The sequence below is a fragment of the Apaloderma vittatum genome, unplaced genomic scaffold, assembly GCF_000703405.1.
Source record: "Apaloderma vittatum isolate BGI_N311 unplaced genomic scaffold, ASM70340v1 scaffold35177, whole genome shotgun sequence".
Lineage (NCBI taxonomy): Eukaryota > Metazoa > Chordata > Aves > Trogoniformes > Trogonidae > Apaloderma > Apaloderma vittatum.
The window spans coordinates 1-20,421 of record NW_009726182.1 but is presented as its reverse complement, the minus strand read 5'-3'; the positions used below and the strand labels follow the sequence as shown (position 1 = coordinate 20,421).

The 20,421-nt window shown below is 42.8% G+C and overlaps 2 protein-coding genes across 3 annotated transcripts in view; one reads left to right on the top strand and one right to left on the bottom strand.

The window, feature by feature from the left end:
- CREB1 (cAMP responsive element binding protein 1) overlaps positions 1–8,072 on the top strand; it is a 14,589-nt gene extending 6,517 nt beyond the window's left edge. The window contains exons 4-7 of one of the 2 annotated variants that reach the window (XM_009873197.1): positions 1,702–1,844; positions 3,310–3,492; positions 4,310–4,460; positions 7,159–8,072. In XM_009873197.1, coding sequence (XP_009871499.1) covers positions 1,702–1,844; positions 3,310–3,492; positions 4,310–4,460; positions 7,159–7,303 — 622 coding nt within the window. In that variant the 3' untranslated portion in view covers positions 7,304–8,072. The remainder of the gene's footprint in view (positions 1–1,701; positions 1,845–3,309; positions 3,493–4,309; positions 4,461–7,158) is intronic. The other variant, XM_009873198.1, reaches the window with a different exon arrangement.
- Positions 8,073–17,900: 9,828 nt separating this feature from the next.
- METTL21A (methyltransferase like 21A) lies at positions 17,901–19,474 on the bottom strand (the record flags this gene model as incomplete). Its single annotated transcript, XM_009873199.1, has 2 exons — positions 17,901–18,311; positions 19,363–19,474. Coding segments are annotated over 2 exons (510 nt in total), but the record flags the coding sequence as incomplete, so codon positions are not given.
- Between the last annotated feature and the right edge of the window lie 947 nt (positions 19,475–20,421).

The following is a 20,421-nucleotide window of genomic DNA, read 5'->3' as shown; positions in this document are numbered from 1 at the left end:
AGCAGGTTTTAAGTGACCTGTGGATCCCTGCTGCTTCAGAAAATTCAGGTGCTCCTTTTTTCTTTATGAGCATAACCTTAGACATATAAGCTAGACCCTAGGCCTGAGCATATCTCAACCATTATTATTTTTTTTTAGCACTTGTGGATTATTTTACACCTTCTCCAGCAGCCTTCAAGGCTGTTCTGCTGAAGATAATTACCATCGTTGCTGAAGATCCCTAGCCGTGATAGATCTGGGGAAGCATTTTTCTTTGTGGGGAGCAGCGTTGCTAACTTCAAGGCTGCCACAGACTTCCTTGCAGTCTGCTTCTGCAGTGAGACGTTTGCTTTTACTATATATGGAAGAATGGCTGTATATCGTGAGACAACAGAGCTAAGTAAACGAGCAGCAGAACTGAGAAGAGGGTACTTGTGCGTGCTAACTCCTCGTGGAGCTGGACTCCTTTGCACGCACTGGTGCCACACCACAGCCTCTGTCCTTAAACCAGGTCCTGGTGACGCAGCAAAACTTTGTAATTGTGAAACTTGTATACGCGGCTCAGGCTCTGGGCTGGCATAGGGGTTGTGTCAAAAAGGCTGAGCCAGACTGCCGCTGCATTGAGTGAGTTCCCAGCTGGCGTTATTCAGGGTGCTGTAACGGACCCCAGAGACGAGATAGATGCAGATGGGTTCACGGAAGTGAAAGCTATATACCTCTGCCTCAGAAACTCCACTTTGATCCAGCTACTCAAGTACATCATGTGTTCCCCATGTCAGTTCATAGCTCCTCTATGTGTAAAGCTGCCACCTTACCTTCTATCTTACACCCATCCTTTTGATGATGAAGGTGGTTCTAACCACCAGATGATGTCTGACATGAGCTTAAAAAGTGGTGAGCTGTAGTTTTCTTTTCTGTTTTGAGCTTGAGTTTTGTTCCTCATCCTCCCTGCTCTCTCCATATTTTTTCATCTGTTTTGTCCACTATTTTTCCTAGTCTAACACCTAGGTTGCAGACTCTCTGGATGGGAATTTTTTATTTGTCCAAGTGGTGCTTGGCACAGTGGAGTGCTTGTGCAATGCTGGAGTTCTCGCATGCACACAGAGTCAAAACAGCAACAGCAAAGCTCTGGCAAGTTGCTTAGCAAAGTGACTGTGCTCCCCAAGTAGCTCCACACAGATGTTCTGCGATTTCACTCAGACACTCAGTACTGTCTCCCAGACAGGTGTTGCATTATGAACTGGTTGCTCTTTACAACATTTCTGCTGACTTCCTTTTCACTCAGCTCTCTCACTGAGGCCTTTACAGTCTCTGAGACAGAGCAGTTCCCCTGGTGTGAGTGAGGAGATGGGTTCTTACATGCTTTTGCTTTCTTGAAATCTTTATGTGGCTAAAAGTAGGAAACAGGTAAAAATGGATGAGAAAGAAACGTGTTGGTAAGGGAAAGTTGTGATAGCTGTATCTTGGGTTGAGAAAAACCTGTTGAGAAACACCTGTACTGTGTTGATAAGCACAGCTGTTCTGTGCTGGCTCCTTTGCCCCTCTGGGCATGACACATTGAACACTCCTCTCCAGTAACATTGAAAGTAGCGTAGGTTTTTCATTCTGCACGCATATTTTCCTTACGGCACTTTGCCGTTTCCCAGCATCGTGTGTCAAATAGACTTTCCCCACCCTTCCCCGATTTTTATTAAAATCTCTACAACACACTGTCTTTGCCAGAAAAATTTTGAATGACTTGTCCTCAGACGCGCCCGGAGTGCCACGGATCGAAGAAGAGAAGTCTGAAGAGGAAACAGCAGCACCTGCCATCGCCACTGTTACGGTGCCAACTCCCATTTACCAAACCAGCAGTGGGCAGTACAGTATGTAGTCTGAATTTCTCAGTGGTGCTAGTGAGTGGGGATGAGAAGGTGAAGAACTATTATTTCTAACTGTTTGGACTAGGACAAATCAGGAGGTGAAAATAAGATGGCTTGAATTTAACTGTTTGATAACTGTGCCTTTTAAACACATTTCCATTGTAAGTATTTGAAATGTTCTATTAATATTCTGGGACTGCTTGCCAGTTAGTGTAGCTAATGCATCCTGAGGCAAAATATGAACTAATTGTAATGCTCCTATAAGGTTTTTCACTTCAGGAACCAGATGAGGTAATTCAGAAGTTTCTTTTCTTTTCCTGGCAGATTATTAATGCTGGTTCACAAAATTGTAACCTCATTAAAAGAAAAAACAGTGCAGTCTGCAATTATATTTTTAGGAAGTCCTGAAAAAATAAGAACTTCAGCAACCTTATTTAAAATATGTAATAAATACACATTTCTGTGTTTTCTTTATTCGTTACATTTTATAGGCATAGTGTTTTGACTTAACGGATTGCGGATACAGGAGTAAAGCTAGAATTCACATCCTGTCTCACACAAACAAACGCAGTATTAAATATACAAAAGGGAGAAGGACCTACTTGTTTATGTCTTCCTTCTAGAATCTCTTTAAAATTTTCTATCTGTTTACTCCTTGCCACTCTGCCTAATAGCCTCCTTAATTTTATTGAAACTGATGTGGCTAACTCTGCTTTCCTACCATAACTGTAAAATAAGTGCTTGTGCAGATACCTGGGATTTTGGTGTGTCTGTGTATAGGAACACGGTGAAGTTCTTCAGGGTCGCGAAGGAGGGGTGATGTCTCTACACCTGCATGACAGGATAGAGGGAAAGAAAAGGAAAAGAAAGGAAAAAACAGCAAAGTAAGACTGCTTAAAGGAAAAAAAGTGAAACTGAATTATTATAAATTAAAAGCACTGCTAGGAAGGTGCCAAGAAAGTTATAGAGAAGGGGGGTTACAATCAGAAGAAAAAAATAATCGAAGGCAAGAAGAAAGTGAAGCACAAAATGGGTAGCAATAGCAGCAGAGGGGACTTAAGGGCATAAAGCATCCAAGAGGAGAGGAATTTCAAATGAGAAGAAGAAAGCATGGACTGAGGAAAAGTCCTAAACCAACTGAGAATAAAATCTGAACTAACAAGTTAAGAAGTATTCCTGGGGGGAATATTATAGCTCCTCTCTGTGATGCTGTTTTATCAGAGAAACTAATTTGTGGTTTAGGCTGTGTTTTTGCCCCCCCCAAAAATATGGGTCTCGTGAAAAATTAAAAACTTACTTTCAAAGCATGAGTTCATTAATGTACCTTGAAGCCATGTGTCTGATTTGAGGGTGTATAAGGTTTCAAGGGATTTAACTCAGATCAGTATTCTTCCATATCTAGGTTTAATATTCTAAGTTAATGACCAAATTAATGTCTTAAATGGTGTGTCAATTTTTTTTCCTTCAGTTGCTATTACCCAAGGAGGAGCAATACAGTTGTCTAACAATGGCACAGATGGAGTACAGGGTCTCCAGACGCTGACTATGACCAATGCAGCTGCAACCCAACCTGGCACCACCATTTTACAATATGCACAGACCACAGATGGACAACAGATACTCGTACCCAGCAACCAGGTTGTTGTACAAGGTGAGAAACTTCACAGCCAGTCATTCTGTGTGAGGTTTTCTCTAGGCAAATAGAAGTTGCCAGCCTAATTCCTTCCAGCGTGTCAGGAAACAGAGTTAACAGCTTAAAATGGTTTTCTCAGAAATGACAGAGAAGTGTACCCCTGCTTTTAGGATTGTAAAGCGGGAGATTTTAACGGTGTCCAGTGAAGAGGTCTTCAGGCATCAGTGAAAATACACGGCCGAGAAAAATACTATTGTTGCGTGTACTTCTGGGGTTTGTGTTCATAAGGACATGTGTGTCCTTAAGTGGTGTCATATTCTTTAATGAGCTCAGACAAATATAACATACTCGTAGGTCACCATAAAAAAAAAAAAAAAAAAAAAAGAAACCCAAGGTGGTGTTCATTCTAGAGAAGTAGGGAAGTCGGGTACCTAGTTTGCACTGTCTCTCTTCCTTGTCAGGAGTAAGTGCTGCATTGCAGATAGACATTTGGAACATAGCTAGAAATACTGTTTGCTGTCCTTCATCTTCTTAAAATTGCCCAAAAACCAGAGAAGTAAAAAGAAATGTACCAAGGCAGAAAGAAGCACAGCAATAGAGCAAGACCAGTCAAGTTACCAAGCGCAGGTGAAGACTTCTTTCAGCACAAATGCCCAAAACCTTGCGTACATTAATAAACTAATACTAAACTAAGACTGACAGGGCAATGAAGACCCGAATGATAGTCATCCCTCCTGTGTTGTGGCCCAGAGCGCATGGTTAAGTAGATGACTAAGGTGCTCTTTGTACCACATTGCTCAGACAGGCTGACGTCATGTTCCCTTGTGTCTTTCAGCTGCCTCAGGAGATGTGCAGACCTACCAGATTCGCACCGCCCCTACCAGCACCATTGCACCAGGCGTAGTCATGGCGTCCTCGCCAGCACTTCCAACCCAGCCAGCAGAAGAGGCTGCACGGAAGAGGGAAGTGCGTCTAATGAAGAACAGGCACGTACATTTAGATGGCTTTTTTTCTCCCAGTCAGCTCTTCACAGAACTAGAGTGTTTAGCACTAAGAATCTTGATCTTTCTTAGCCATTTTATAAAATGCTTTCTGAAGAATTTGCCTTTATTTAAAGACACAAAGCAAAGAAGCGTATCTGCTGATGCCGTGTATTCTGACCATGAAACCTTAAGTAAAGGTGTCAGACTTGTTCTGTGGGGTGTGTGAATTTGTTTGTTGACGTAAGGAGAAAAGTCATTGGTGAGAGACTTGGGTGGCTGCAGGTATGTTCTCAGAAAAGCTGAGGTGAGTTGATTTTTTTGAATTAATGCATTCATGTAGTTTCCTGTCCTGGATTCTTTACCTTAGCCTTCTGCATGCATTCTTCTTGCTGTTGGCCCACCTGCACTCTTTATGAGTACTTTCTGGATTGTCTCACTCATCCTCTTTAGCTGCTTTCCCTTCTCTTCGGGAGGCAGGAGAGCTCAAAAAAAGGCTAAACAAGCAGCCACTCCTTTTGACATCTTGTGGAGTCAGTAGTGGCAGCAGAAGGGCTGACAGAGAGAAGGAAGAAACTTGACCCTGTAGGATTTAGTCTGTGAGGAGGAACAGCCAAGACAGCTGAGGTAGGGCTTGGTGGAGGCAGCAAGGGAAGGGAGCGGCAGAGACACGTTGGACATGATGCTCTTCAAGCCCAGCTGCAGTGTGAGAGGGAAGGGGTAGGCCTGAGCTGATGCAGCACACCGAGCTTGAACTCCATCTGCAGGGCACAGACTGGAGCCTGTGTGTTGCTCTGTGACACTGGGAAAACAGCAGTGCTTCCCTCTTCCAGGGAGGGGAAGCCCTGTGAAAGCACCGTTCAGTTCATCTGTCAGTCTAAAAAAACTGTTAGGCTGTACCGATGCATTTCTCTTCTGCAGATTGCCGAGCTATGAACACAATAGGAAAGTACCTGACCCAGTGCTTATCCGAGGGGCTTTAATTGAGTAAATAATGCCAAACAGCACACATTTTTAAAAGGTTTTCCTGCAGAATGTCACCCGTCTCCCCATTTTATGGTTTTTTTCTAGTATTAGTGAATAGTAGGTGTTGCCTTTCAGGCTCTGCATTTGAGAAAAAATTAAATTAGCATTCTGAATCCCTCATTTAGTCAGCAATCTTATTCCAGTAAAAGAAGGGGCTTGTGTTTGGGAAAGCCAAGAACAATGGGGAATTAGGCCCAAATTGACAGCTTTTGCAGCATCATGTTGCATGTGGTGCTTTTAGCCTGCCTGGTTAATAGATATTTGCAAATCTAGGCTCCATAGCAAAGCAGAGGAAAGGAATAGAGAGAGGCAGCTGGTGAGGTGGTGCTTACTGGAGGATTATAGCGTAAATATTCATAGATATTATTGTGCAAATTTCCTCTATAAATTTTGCATTTTAAAAGCTCTCGTAATTCAGTATAACTCTAGCTCTTCATAATGAATAACTAATGCACACAGGCTTGAGGTGGCTTAATATAACAGCCCAAGCTGGCACAAAAATCACAAAAAGAAAGGAAAATTTCTCACCTAAGAAGGTAGGTTAGTAGTTTGCACTGGGAGGCACCTCCTAATCCAGCAATACGTAATCTTTTGGTGACACAAGTAACAGCTCCAAATGACTTAAATTCTCAAAGTTCCATGTGGCCCACTGAAGTGCTGCACTTTTCAGCTGAAAAGTGAAATCACCAAACGGCATTGGTTCTGTTCAGCTCAAACCAGGACACGCCTAAAGATTCAGGGCAGACAAGCACGTGCATTCCCACAAGCTGCATTGCGAGAGGGGAGCCCTCTGCCTGGACTCCCATCCGCCTGCGGCATTAAGCCTTGTGCTTGTTTTCTGCGTGTCACTACCGTTACTTTTGCTGTGCAGGGTAGCTTCTGCCTTCGTGTTGCTGCCTTCGGGATGCCCAGCAGCATATTAACACCTTTCAGGTATTTTTCACTGGTTTCTCAGTACATTACCAGGTTACCTACTGGCAATGCAGCCTTTACAAGCAAGCCTAAAGTTTGATTGTCTTGAGATCCGCTTCAGCGCGTTAACACTGCCATGTTCTTGGCACAGCAGGCAAGGAGTAAAGAATGATCTGTTTGCTAGGAACTGTTTATTTTGTGATTTTTTAATTGGAGTTGCTTACATTACCATTGCAGCGACATTAGTAATAAAAAGAAGGTATTGCTCAAGAAAGAATATATGAATGCTCTAAATGCAGCTTCCTTTGCACTGCTTGAATGTCTTGACCATTAGTATTTGGATGGAGCGCACCAAGGGAAGAGTTCAGGCTATAAGGAGATTAATAGATAAGTACTGGTCTTAGCCATGGTTTTATTATTCATCTGTTTATTATAATAAAAACAATTAAATCATTGCAGCAACATTAGACTCAGCCTAAAGGTTCTAATGGAAATCCTGCAAGCAGAATTTTGTTATCGAGTAGTATTCTTTTCTCACAGAGGCAAAAATTTATTGCTGTTGACTTACTGGGATCTGCAAATTGAAATGAGCATGTGTGATTTGTGGGGAGCAGTTGTTGTGAACTCAGCATTTTTTCCTGACTTTCATTTCATACCTCCTTATTCTAAAAATGGCAGTACTAAGTAAAGGTTTGACCTGAACAGCTAAGTAGCCCTTAGCTGTAAGTGATTGCTCTGGAATTGAGTGGCCTTTTTTGCTTTGCAGAGAGGCAGCACGTGAATGTCGCAGGAAGAAAAAGGAGTATGTGAAGTGTCTAGAAAATCGAGTGGCTGTGCTTGAAAACCAAAACAAGACACTGATTGAGGAATTGAAAGCACTTAAAGACCTTTACTGCCACAAATCAGATTAATTTTGGATTCCCATTTTCACTTGTCCAGGTGGGATAGAGACTGGTTCTGGCTATACCCAGAAAGACAAAGTAAACTTTTTATTTTCTAAACATTTCTTTTTTTCTATGCGCAAAACTGCCTGAAGCAACTACAGAATATACTTCATCTGTGCTTTGCATCAAACTGTGAATGTTCAAGTACTTGCCTCCACTTCTCCCCCTACAAGATTATTTTCGTCATCAATCTCAGCGTGAAGAAGAACAGGCTTCTTTCTCGTCTCCCCGTCCTCTTCAAGGAGTAACAGTGGTCACTTGGGAAGTTGCTGTGAGGAGGGTCCTTTTGTAATGATTTCAAGAATCTGTGCTGAGCTCTTTCCATTGCCTTAGAGACAGAACCACCCCAGCCTCTCGGTCCGGAGAACCGTGGGCCACGTGTGTGGAGCATGCATGGTGCAGCGAAGAAGCAACGGTTGCCAAATTGGTTTCACATACTCATTATGAACTATGAAGATACGCGGCTCAGCGGCATGCCAAATGAAAGGCGCTTCACGGTCATGTTCTCGGGGTGGAGAAGACGTACCTTTTTCAAACTAGCTCAGGAGGGCTTTTGAGTGGTAGTCTGTATTAAGCCCTCCTGGACTAGTCAAAACTTCTCCATACCTCAGAAAGAAATGCACTGAAATGAGCTTCACTGGTTAGTCGTCGCTTCTCGAACTTTACGTGTCTAAGTGTGTTGAGCTTTCTGAATGCGCAAAAAGCAAATGCCCGACTTCATAGGATATTAGCTGGGGATTGATAATGTGGATGGGAAAGGAATTCAGAATACTGAAGGTACAATTAGTGACATTTTGAAAACAGCCACGTTGTAAGAAAGCACAACCTGTTTGTGTGCAGAACAACTAAGCAGTTGAAGCATGGCCAACTCTGTACTGCTGTCAACAGTATAGTCTGTGTCACAAGTCCTCTCAAGCAATGAGGTTATTTCCATTTCCGTACCACTGTCTTATGTCGTGGAAATTATTAAATTATTGGATACAATGGAAACATCAGCCTGGTTTCCTAAATTCTTTTTCAAATTTTGAGGCTGCCATCCATACATAAATCAAATTGCAGTTTTATGGCTGCCAGGACAACCTCAAGTACTGAAGAGAACTTCAAAAACAAATATTCCAAATTCTGCTTCGTAAGGGACAATGTTAATTATTTGAATCTACCCAGGCTACCTAAATTCTTAATTTATTCAGATGATTTCTTCATGTAAAGGGTCAGATTTACTGAGTAGTTTACTCCTGTAAGTAAAATTACTCATGTGCCTCAGACATTTAAAAGATCAAACTTTTTTGTTTTGCTCTGAGGAAATGTGATCTTTCCGAGATTTACGTTGTTGAAAAGGTAGTTGGTGTTTAAAAACAACTCTGTACTAAACATTAAGACTTCAAAAGAATCATGCCTAAAAAGAACCAGAAGAGAATGTCAAGAAGCCATCAGAAAGAATGTGTCAAAAGGAATCATGTGCAGTTTGTTCACTGTCCCTCCGAGGCCAGGATTTTGATACATTAACTTGGTTTATTTGCTGGCGTACGTTTACTTTGGGCTTCTGGTCAAACTTTTATGTATAGAGACATATGAATAAGACTCTGGACTCTACTAATGCCTTGCCTAGCGAAGTATTGGCTAATATTTTTTCCCATTCACTCTATTTTTAAGAAACGTTTCAAACAAGTGCTTCTAAAAGTCTATACAATCAATGTGACATTATAAGAAAAACATGTGGAAGACTCCGGGTGGTTGAGTCTCAAGACAGCTAAGCAGTATTAAAAGTTTTCTCACTGGAGAGGGCATTCAATTTCCAAGAGATTTTAAAAGAAGGGTTGAACATACAGCATTATTAAGTCTGGAGTTATCAGTAATTTCAAATGAAGTTTGTATTTCAAGAAGAGAACGTAGGTATCAGAATTATGAAAGAATTCATTTTCACAGGTTTTGAAGGGGTTTATAAATGGTCTGTTTTTATCTGCCATAGGTAATTGATTTTCATGTTTTTATTTAATGGAAGATTAATTCATTTGTTTAGCAATGGAAATTTAAAGAAGACCCTAAATTCTCAGCAATGCTGAGAATTGTCTGATTCTTTAAGTCAGGGAATACAAATACATACAGCAGTTACCAGTTTTTCAGAACTAGTGCTGAAGTAGAAATGTTGATAATGCACGAGTCGTTCTTGTAAAACGCGAAGCTAATGATGGCCTTTTTTACGCAGTTAGTGGAATGGTTCCTCCAGCTTTGAGAAACACAGAAAAGCCTGTGCATGCCTGTGTTAAGGCTGCTTCTTTTGTAGAACCATCTCTTTGCAAAAACCGGAGTTCTCGCACTGAAGCTGCGTGAGGCTGGCTGTGATCTGGGAGTAGCTCCCGGTGGGTCGTGAGCGTGGTCGAGCAGTTGCTGGTGGTCACTCGGCACAAAGCCTGGGAGCTGAATGGACCAGGGAGCCCAACCCAGTACCCAGACGGGGTTCTTCCAGTACAGGGTTGGTGCAAATCTGTGCAGCAGCGAGATGAGAACTGCGTTCCCAGTTTGTCTGTGCTTGGTCTGCAAGTAGTCCGTAGCGTTACTAGTCTGGAACTCGGTAGCAGCTGACGTTTCACTAAGAAAAAGAACGTTATTTTACAGTACATAGGGATCTGAAAGAATCTTTATTTTTATTGATGCTGCACTGAGGGTTTGGGGACTGGAACTTATTTCATGGAAATTTTAAGTTACAATAATTTAAAAAATATATATTTGACCAAGTACAGGGCTGGCTAGGATTCCTCATACATGCTTTACTATTCAAACCGACCCAAAAAGGGAAAGAATATGACACAGGAATCCGTTTGTATGCTATTTACCAAGTAGTGAGGTTGGGGTAATGAGTTTCTATAAACTAAGGCCGTTTGGAAGTAGGAGAGAAATTAATGCTGGCAGTGGGGAGAGAGGGTTAGTTGTATATCTCACGGTTGTGAGTTTTCAAGAATCGATAGCCTGTTTTACCTGCAGAGAGGTTAGAAAGGGCTAGATCCATTATGTTCATAATAAACAAGAATTGATTTGAAATATAATTTTTGTAATGTCATTATTTTGCAAAACAGCAGCACCAATCAGGCAGTTAAGATATTGTCAGAGGTGCTCTTTTAATTTAGATATTCTTGGAAAATACATATGTATAATATATGTACATATATATATATACACACAGTATATAATCTACAGCTCTGAGAGCTTTTAAGTCAGGAATGCTGAGTATTATAGTATATGGAGGTCAGAAAAAATTTTTACTTTTCTGTGTGTGTCTGGGCGTGCGTGGATGTGTGCGTGTGTGTGAAAGCTTCCCCCTACCCTAGTAGTTCTGGGCTGCATTATTCTAGCGCTTATTACTGATTTGTTTTGTGCTGTTTCTCAGTTATCCATTTCAGTAATTTTATTTCATCTTCTCATGGCTTTTGTGAGGTTTGTTTTTTGGGTTTTTTTAATAGAGATTTTTGAAATTACATCAACAGTTGTTTTACAACAACCACCACTCCCCAGAATAATTCACTTTTGTGCTTTTTCCTCTTTGGCAGCTATGTATCAAAGGCAAAACAATTGGAAAGGTTCTTAAGGTGTTATTTTCTAAAGGAACCACTGGTCGGAAAGTCTTCTTTTTTTTCCTCACGGGGTAGTGGCGATGCATTTTTATTTAAGCAGTGATTTCACCAGTCAGGTAGTTGCCAGCACCATTGCTTGTATCCGAAAGCACAATTTTCGCCTGTCGTGTTCCTCAGGACTGTACCAACACCTGTAGGTTCTGGCTATTCTGTAGCTGACGTTTGCGTTGTAAATGGCTGCCTTCGCTGGTATTTGTACGTTGATCAGAAAACTGGGGTGTTTGGAATCATTAAGAGGCTCAGGAAAAAGTTAGATTTAATAAGGAAAAAACCAGCCCTAATAGTTTCTGATCTGAATTTGTACTACAGTGACGTGTTTTTCTTTTTTTAATCTGGGCTTCCAGTAGACTGCAGCTGCAACTAGACATCTGTTAGTGAAAACTGGCCTCTGCTTTTTTATTTTGTATTTTTTTAATTTATGACAGCCAGTACTTTTTGTGGGTTAAAGTAAAGACAAGTCTCCCCATCAAAGCAAGTTCAGTATCAGTGGTTGCAAATCTATGACAATTCACAGAGGATTTCATTGGATTTTCTAAGACCCTGTTTTTATTGTTATTTCTTCACCCTGAAGCTGGTTAGTGATGTAACATTTGCCAACGATCTAACCAAAAGGTCATGTATTTATTTTTGTTACACTATATTATTTGTAAATGTTTAATGAAAATGTGCACTTTTTTTTAAGAAAAAAAAAACACAGAACAAAAAAAATTAGGAGCAATTGGGTTTGCTTGCGAAGCTTCCTGGCACAATTGTAATTCTGCTGCCTGCACGAAGTTCACTCCTCTCTCCCTGCCCAGAGCAGTTGACTCCTTTGGAAATTTAACTTGCTGATTAGCACCTGGCATCCAGCAGGCATTTACTTCGGAATGGCAGGAGATCTGAACTGGCAGTACCGAAGACTGGAAAGAATTAAGTGTGCGGCGTCTCAGAGCAGTATGTACAGGATGGATTCAGAATTATTTTTAGAATAGAACTAGTTCAGTGATCCCAAGTGGGAAACAGAGATTAATTTGGTAGGAAGGCTAAACTAATTTTCAGCCACTTCATTCCCCTTTTCTTAATTTGAGATTTGGCTGCACATTTGACAAGCTGCATTCCAAGAAAATAAATTAAAAGGCTCCAATTCTTTGATACCAGGAAGTAAAGGTACATTGACAATGTATCAACCTGCTTTAAAAGATTAAGAAAAAAAAAAGCACAACCATCTGTCTTTTGTAGGAACAATGCTAATTTAGCTATAACCCTGAAATCTGTCACTGTGAGCAGGTTTTAAAATCATACAGTCCATTGATGGGTCTCTGTGCTTGCCTGGGAACTCATTTCCCTGAGCTTTTGAATTTGCTAGCTGTAAAAGACACTGATTTCGCAGAAACCTGAGTATCTCCTGTAGTGCAGCTCAGCTGGTCGGGGAGGAGCCAGCCCGATGAGGAGCAGCAGGGTGCTCACATCCCATCTACTGCTTGCATTTGACAGGTTCAGGTCTGTGGATGGATGTGGCTTCAACCTGTACATCGTGGGGGGGAAAAGGACCAGATCCAGCCGGCAGAGCATTCGCATTTCAAGTGTTTCACCTTGGAATGTGGTCTTTTAAGGTATTTAAGCTCCAGCTCACAAAGAGACTCGCTTGGGCTCGTGTGCGTAGCACCAGTTGAAGAGGGTGACCTGTTTGCGTGCCGGTACTGCGCGCAGTTTGTGACTTGCCGTGTGAGTGGAGAGGTCAGGTCTCGCTTTCACCAGCGAGAGGCAGGAACAGCCCCTGTCCTCGAGAGCTGCGTGCTGGCAGGGAGAGCGCCAGGGCCAGGCTGTCACCACCCACGGCTGGCACAGCGTCGTAAGCTGACAACTTACTGTACTCTCAGCTTGGAAGCAGCCGGTTCCCTCAGTCTCAGCCTCAGCTACATATTTCTCTAAATCAGGGGATAGCTGAGTGCGGGCATGGGGAAGGGAAAGGAAGGCCTTGAGCCAGTTCGTTATTTGGAAATGGCAGCTCCTAGCAACTAAGGGTGTTGGGATGCTCTCCACAACTTGTGTTTTACCTAGGTGCCACTCCATTTTTTTGTGTGTGTAATGACATTTATTTATATTAAAACATTAATTTTTAAAAGTTCTGGAACTCCTGAGTTTGTATGGGATTTGAAACTGTGCTGCTTATATGGACGTCTAGGGATGGGGAACGGGGCAAGTAGAGGTGCTAGTTAGCAGCCAACCCCTCCACAGACTTGTCTGCAGATTGGTTGTTCGCTTCAAGAATCAGTTGCTTCTACTCTGGATTTATAATTTGAAATTGTTTTGGAACAATGTTTTTCAGGGAAGCTTCCAGAGTGAGGGTTATTATCTCCCTTTGTAATGTAAGCAGGAAAGACTAAGTTCACCTCATCTGCATTTCTGATTCTTCACCCAAACCATGTCAGCACAGAACAGGGTATTTGAGATCAACTCCCACATACTTGTGGAAGTTAAAGACTAATGAAAATCCATTGTTGGAGGAAAACAAATTCTTATTTACTTCTCCCCAAAAATCTAGAAAAATCCCTGGTGTGTTTTTTTTTTTACTTATTTTTTTGTGCTTTATCTGTGTTTTAAAAAAAAATTGTACTGGGTTATAATGCATTTTATTAACACTATGTACATATTAGCTGCTTTGTGTTTCAGAATGGTAGTAATTGCTTTGTATATTAAAGTGATTCTTGTGAATTTGTGAATTATTGTCATAAAGAAGTGCTTTTTCTTACTGTAACCTTTGTGGTATAAACTGTCATAACTCCCTTTTTACACAAACATTTATGTGCAGTCACATAAACATGCTTTAAAAACCTCTACAAAGTCTCTTTTTTGAGCAGGATGTTCCATTTACACTAATTTACTGGCAAATGATAGCTAGACAAGAATACACCATAGCAGACTATGGTGTGCTCTCATGATCTGTGGCCTGCCGTAAGTATTCATGAGATATTTTACCCAAAGGGAAAGCTTTTTTAATGTTAATTAAATGGAATTAGATTAGAGAGAGGTTAAGTCCTGGGAAAAAAAAGTTTCTTTTCCACTTTGGATATTTTAAACCTGCTTCCCTGTATCCATTACGGCAGCAATTAGCTCTGTTGTTTAACAAATGTGCGAAAGGCTTGTCCCTTTCACAGTTTAAATATGCTGTCTTTCCCACTTTTAAGCATTCCTGTAAACCATGGGCTGCTGATGTTAATAACAGAGCAGAACAGAAGGCAGCAAACACTGCAAGGATCACAACCCGATTATGTAATCTGCAAGGCTGGATCCAAACACTGGGATGAAAGCCAGAAGAACAAATTGAGCACCGAGGTAAACACACCTCCTGTGAAATCAAGGAGAAGTGGGAAGGTCAGCTCATTAGGGCTGGGATTTTGTGGTTTTCACAACTGAGCGTTTTCAAAATGCCATTCACGTACTTGCTGAGAAAAATCTACATCTCAGTAACGAGGGAGAATCCCAAAGAGGGGTTAGTCCCTGAGATAAAAATGCAGCCTGGCTTGAATTTCACACTGAAAAGAATCAGGTAGCACAGTTTCCTGTGCAGTCAGTAGGTCAGCTGGTAAACCCGATTCTTCTGATGTTGCTGCACCTTGAAGTTCTTCATCCATAAGATAAAGAGCTGAATTTCATACTCCATGTCTTAAGCAAGCATGAAAAGTCTGTTCCCTTGCAGAATGGCATGTGTCAGGGGTGCTTTCACAATCTCATAGCGTGTTCATGTCTTACCTCGTCACCTCCCTGTGACTTGGATCCTGTCCCTGCGGTGAGTATTTTATTTTTAAAGAGGCTACTTATGCATTGCCCCACTACTCAGAGACCCATGCCCAAACACATCCTCTCCACAGATGAGTTCATCTGTTAGGAAAGAGGACCAGTGCTGTGGAACACCCAGAGGAGAACCACACTGATTTCTCTAGTGCTGGAGTGAACGGGGTGACAAAAAGTGCTTAGGCAGGGCGGTAATGTAATTCCCAGAAAGCCATTGAAGCGTTACCATGTGTCATCTCATTCTAGAGCAGCTTACCTGGGACCAAGCGGTTGGGACACCAGAGCTTGCAAGTGCTATCACAGAGGGCTGCTCTGTGGGTGCTCACCAGACAATCACACCTCTGCTACTTCTGTCCTGCACATCTGGCACGGTTCATTCCTGACACCTCCCTGAAGCCAAGTGAGATGGGAATCTAAAAAAGCTGTGAAGCCCAACCTGGGACAAAAGAAGACACTGCTTGGTGTGGGCAGGTGTTAGCACTGCTCAGCAGGATTTTTTTCAGCTGAGTTACATTCTCACGGTTGGTGCCTGCCCCTAAACGCTGCAGCGTAAAAAGCAACCGGAACTGATGTGCTTGTGGTGTCCTAACTGCAATATTCCTGGATCTGGTCTCCTGATCCTCCTGCCCACGCCCCAGCTGCAGTCAGAGGAGAAGTTGTCCCTTGAGGGGGTGCCACTCGCTGGGCTGGGGAGAGGCCACCAAGAGCCCAGCTCTGCAGGTCAGCAGCAAGGCACTCACTCACCTAAGGCACGAGCGTCGGCTCACATTTTTTTTCTGAAAGTATTTACTTACAGGCAGTAGCTTTGCTTCAGCCTTCAAACATACTCCCTCAGGTTTGCACACAGCTGCTGTGCAACAGCAACGTGGCAAAAGAAGCCAGGCCTGGTCTCTTCTGGCACACGCCTGCTCTAGCAGGAAGGCTACAACAGCAGCAATGGGAAAAGAGATGCTGAAAGCTGCTAAACAATTAGGAAGAGATGCAATTAAACTGATCTATTTTAAAAGTACAAAACTTCTATCATCAAAGCAAGACATGGAGCAAAGCTCCCCTTCTTAAAAGTAGGTAGGTTGCTGCTCTAGGCTTTATTCTGTACTACACTGGGCTTTATTCTGTGCTATTTAAGCAGGCTCTTCAAGCATATTCCTACTATGGCAACAACGCAAGCCACTAAGGCTCTCAGTATTGCAAGTTACAGCCTCACAGGGGCCGAGCACAGCCAGATGTCAGGCTTTCCCCAAGGACCAAGTGACGTGCACTCACAAGCCCGAGCAGTGGCACGCTGCTTTCTGCCAGCAGCAGCCTAACATCCAGTGACCACAGATGAGATCAGAGAGAAGGTAACACCAGTGGGGAGGAAAAAAAAAAGAGTGGTGAGAACTTAGAGCCACAGTCCAAAAATTAAGAGTCAGAAAGAGAGTGGGGAGAGCTCATAATTTTTTTCAACCATTGCTCACCTAGCTGACAGGATAGAAAAAGTCACGTTTGGCATATTAAAAATCGTATTCTGTTTTTAATTAAAGGCGCTGTCTTCCTTCCCTCAAAGGGACTTCAAGTCTGGTTTCAGACTGCAAATTCCCAGCCAGCTGCGTAAGTACTGTTTTAGTGACACCATGTGGCTTCTGAGGATACTGTTGTAAGCAAGGCTTTAAGAGCAACAGTGCGCAGGCGGAGTCCAGAGCTAACCAAGGAACTTCGCTGAAAACATATGAAAGGCACACTAGGGATGAACCACGAGACCTTCGAGCCTCATTCATGAAAGCTGTAATGTTAAATGTGTCGTTTCCAGATTACAGTCTGCACATCACTTCTGGACCTGCATCTTTTTCCAGTTAGGAAATCTGATGGAAGCAGAAGCGATACAGAGCTCCATGGCCTGAAGCAGCTGCTGCTGTTTGCTGTTGCCAGTGTCAAAGACATGCACACACTTAAAACCTGGGGCTTTGCAAGTTTAAAGAAAAAAAGTTACACATCTACAAAAAAGAAACTACTGTAGCAATTCCTGCACTTATAAGCATAGCCATCTTCTGTTAGCCCATTGTTTTCACCAGTTTCATTCTTCCACCGCTAGAAAGAGAAGGAAGTCTGCTGCTAGTGAGAGACAGATTCCAGGCTGCAGCATTTTTCACACAGGATCTTGCGGGATAACCACACAGAGGTGTTTTTATAAGCTCAAGGTATGAAATCATTTATTTGGAGCATTGTCTAACTACCACTGTGCACAGAAAGCATGCCAAAAATCTAGACACTGCCCCAAGGTCCCAAGTAATACAAGAATAAGTACTCCCCCAGCTACAAAGCCTTTAGAGCAGCACCCTCCTCTCCTAAATAGCAGCTCTCGGAGACGGCTTGAGCCACAAACAAAAGCAGAAAGCAGAACATTATTTAGTGGTACTCTGAGAGCCAAGGACTGATTTGATATTTAAAGAAGAGTTTGAGTCTCCTTGTTTCACTTTCCCTGCAGACACACATGCATGTGTAACTGCTCCAAGGAGCCTTGATCTGTGCAAGAGAAAGTTACCTGGTTAGGGACAACCCAAGGCGGTACTGCAGGCAGCCTCCATGCTTGCAAGTCAGGTAAAAACACCACTGATTCATAAATTCCCAACCCACCCCACACACAGACCTTGTTCTTTGTTTCCCCATGCCTCTTCAGCAGTGGCAGCAACAGAAAAACTTAATAGCAGCTGCCTCTGTTGGTTTTGCCTTTTTAGTGGCTTCTTTTACCACAAATTTTAAGATGTGGAAGGCTTGAAGATTGAAAGCATTTAGATCTGGAGTCTTAGCTTATATTTCATCCACTTTTACTTTTCTAGAGTTAAGGAAGCGATATGAGGAAAAAATCACATTCTAATCTATTTTTTACACAGAAATTATGTGTGATGTGATTTTCACTGATCTTTTGCTGAGATTTTGATGCCTGGAGGTTTCCTCAACTTAAATCAGTTTCAGAAATTACATTTGATAAAGAGTTAGTGGAAGACCCAACAGAGCTCTACTGAGAAATGATGCAGAGGTTCAATATGCAGAAGTACAGTCCTTGCTGCATCAGACCATCAGAACAAGAAGCCAGTGAAACAACACAACTGCAGTTATGTGCTCAGGAACAAGTGTATTGAGTAGAAACAAGGGGAGGATTGAACAGCATTGGTGATTTACTAACAAAGCATAGAGTCAAAAGTCATCTTTGCGACTACCTCTCTCTGCTCTGTAGATGTGAACATCCTTGATGGAATCATAGTGGACCTCGTGTACAGAGAAACGGCCTCTCAGCATCTTCAGGAATTTGTGATCCCGTTCATAGCGGATACGACAGGAAAGAAGAATCACAGTCTGCTCCGAGCACAGGTGCTCCAGCGTCTGGAGCAGTTCTGCGAAAGTTTCTTCCAGATAAACGATGTCTGCACCCAGGATGAAGTCAAATGCTCCTGGAGGGAAGTTACCCAGGTCTTTTCCCCAAGTCAGTTCCTTCACCACAGCTCTCGAACGTAGTTCAGAAGGTAAGTTAGCTTGTACGTTTGACTCCAGGAACTCCAGTGCTGCTGCCCTGTCTGTGATGGTAACGCGAGCACCTAAGCAGTACAGGAGTATATGTCTCAGACAAATAGCCAGTGTGATGCCCATAAATACAATGCTCTAAGTCAAGCAGGCTCCTTAGCTCCTGTTAAGCATTAACAATTCCCTCAAGCTACCTGATTAAAAACTAGCAAACAAAAGAATGAAATAAACAAAAAGCCCACTATCTACACACATCCTGTCCTCAGTCACTTACATCCATCAGTCACTTACAAATATAAACCATACTCCATACAAAGACTAAATCAAGTAGGAAACAAAAAGTGTTTTCTGGAGCTTCTTCTTAGTGCATGGAAGTAGAGAAGTTGCTTTCCCCCTTTCCAGAGGTGACAACAGAGTAAGTTAAGGGCTTGTTACAGTCCACCTGCTCCAATTCTGTATTTGCTCAGTAGGAGGGAGGCAACTAGAGAGCCTCTTTCACAGGTCAGACAAAAGTTATGCCTGTGTGATTTTGCATGGTATAACTGTGTTTTGTAAAACTGCTTTGTTTGAATTATTTCAACAGGCACCTTCCACAGCCACTACAGCTTTGAATTTCAAAATTAATCTGGGACTGTTAGTACAAATTTAACATAGTACCCAGTCCCTGCTTCAGCCACAGACAGATCACAGGCAAACCACTTAATTCCTCTAGACCTCTGCGAGATAGGCTAACGAGGCTTATGCAAGCTCAGAGAGTGGTTTTTGTCTGTAGCTTTATCTGTGCTGCATGCGAGGAAAAGTGGAAGATGACAATCACAGCACTTGCTCCCTGGGGGAGAATAGCTGCAGAGCTGAATGCTGCTGAGCGGAGTGCCATGGTAACAGGCGTCAGCCTTAACAGGGTCCCACCATAAAATAAACTGCAGTGGCACCATCGCTGCAATAAATAACACAGCAGGCTCTGAAATCTAACAAGAAAGAAAGGAAGATGACTCAGACAGGAAACATCACAGTTCATATATGTAGCTTTGGTGCTAACTTGTATACCTGGTACATAGATGTAAAAATGCTAGTTCTACTACAGTTGTAAATTGCTTTAAACAAGCAAACAAAAAAAGCCCTTACCTAATAACGTGGCCACTATACCCAGCAATCCTGTTCCAGCTCCCAGCTCAATCACAGACCGATCCCTGAGATCAATGCCTCCTATCTCCAGATAAGTGCACAGGACAACAGCCTAAGCCAAGAGACAAGGGCAATTAAGCACAAGGCTCGCTTCTGTCATACTGAACACAGGATTTCTGATTTACACTGACAAAGGAGGTTATGGGAAGGGTCAGGCACTTCAGGTCTGCAGCAAGACTTTGTTCAGTCCTTCTCTGCCTCCTGTGTGCATGTGTGGCCTTTCTATGAGTTTTATGCTAGGCTCTTAAGGAAAAAAGAACCATGGAAGCTACTACTTGGATGTGATAATACTGCTCCAGGAATCCCCAAAGGTAACAGGAGGCAGTAAGGGATGCTTTTGGAAAGGAAAAGCTGGGGGAGCGTCAAATACTGGGGAATGAACACAGTACTGCAGAAGTCCAGGATAGGGTTTCGTAGTATCTTGTGTGGTATTTCAAAGGTTTCTGCCAGACACTGGCACGGCATCAGGAAGGACATCGGGAAAATATCTAATGTATTAGACTGTACAGAAATCTTGATAAGGAGCTGTCTCCATAGCAAGTTCTGTCAGAGCCAACGTCAGGAAAGACCAACAGCACCAATTCATTTGAGGAGTTTGCTAAAATTGCTTTGGCCGGCCGCCCTGTGGCCCTGGGCGTGCAGCAAACCCCTCTAGTTTGGGTGGCTCTGATCCCCAAGATCAGGTCTATCAGCGCTCCTTCTGGATGCTACGAGCGGCGAGGCCTGTGCTGTGCTCCGAAGGGCGTTAAGCGAACACCGCACCTCAGGCCACAGCGAGGAAATGGGTGAGAGTTCCCGAACTACTCGCAGCATTTCCCGTCTGGGGCACTGCCCGGGCGAGGTTTAAGGTGGCCCGTTCCCCCCGCAGCCCTCGAGCACCTCTTGGGGGGGAAAAGCAAAGCAGAGGTCAACTTTTTCTTTTTAAAAAGGTGATTCTAAAAGCTAGGCCCAGCGCTCCGGGAAGGCACGAGGCACAGAAACAATGGGGCGTGAACACCT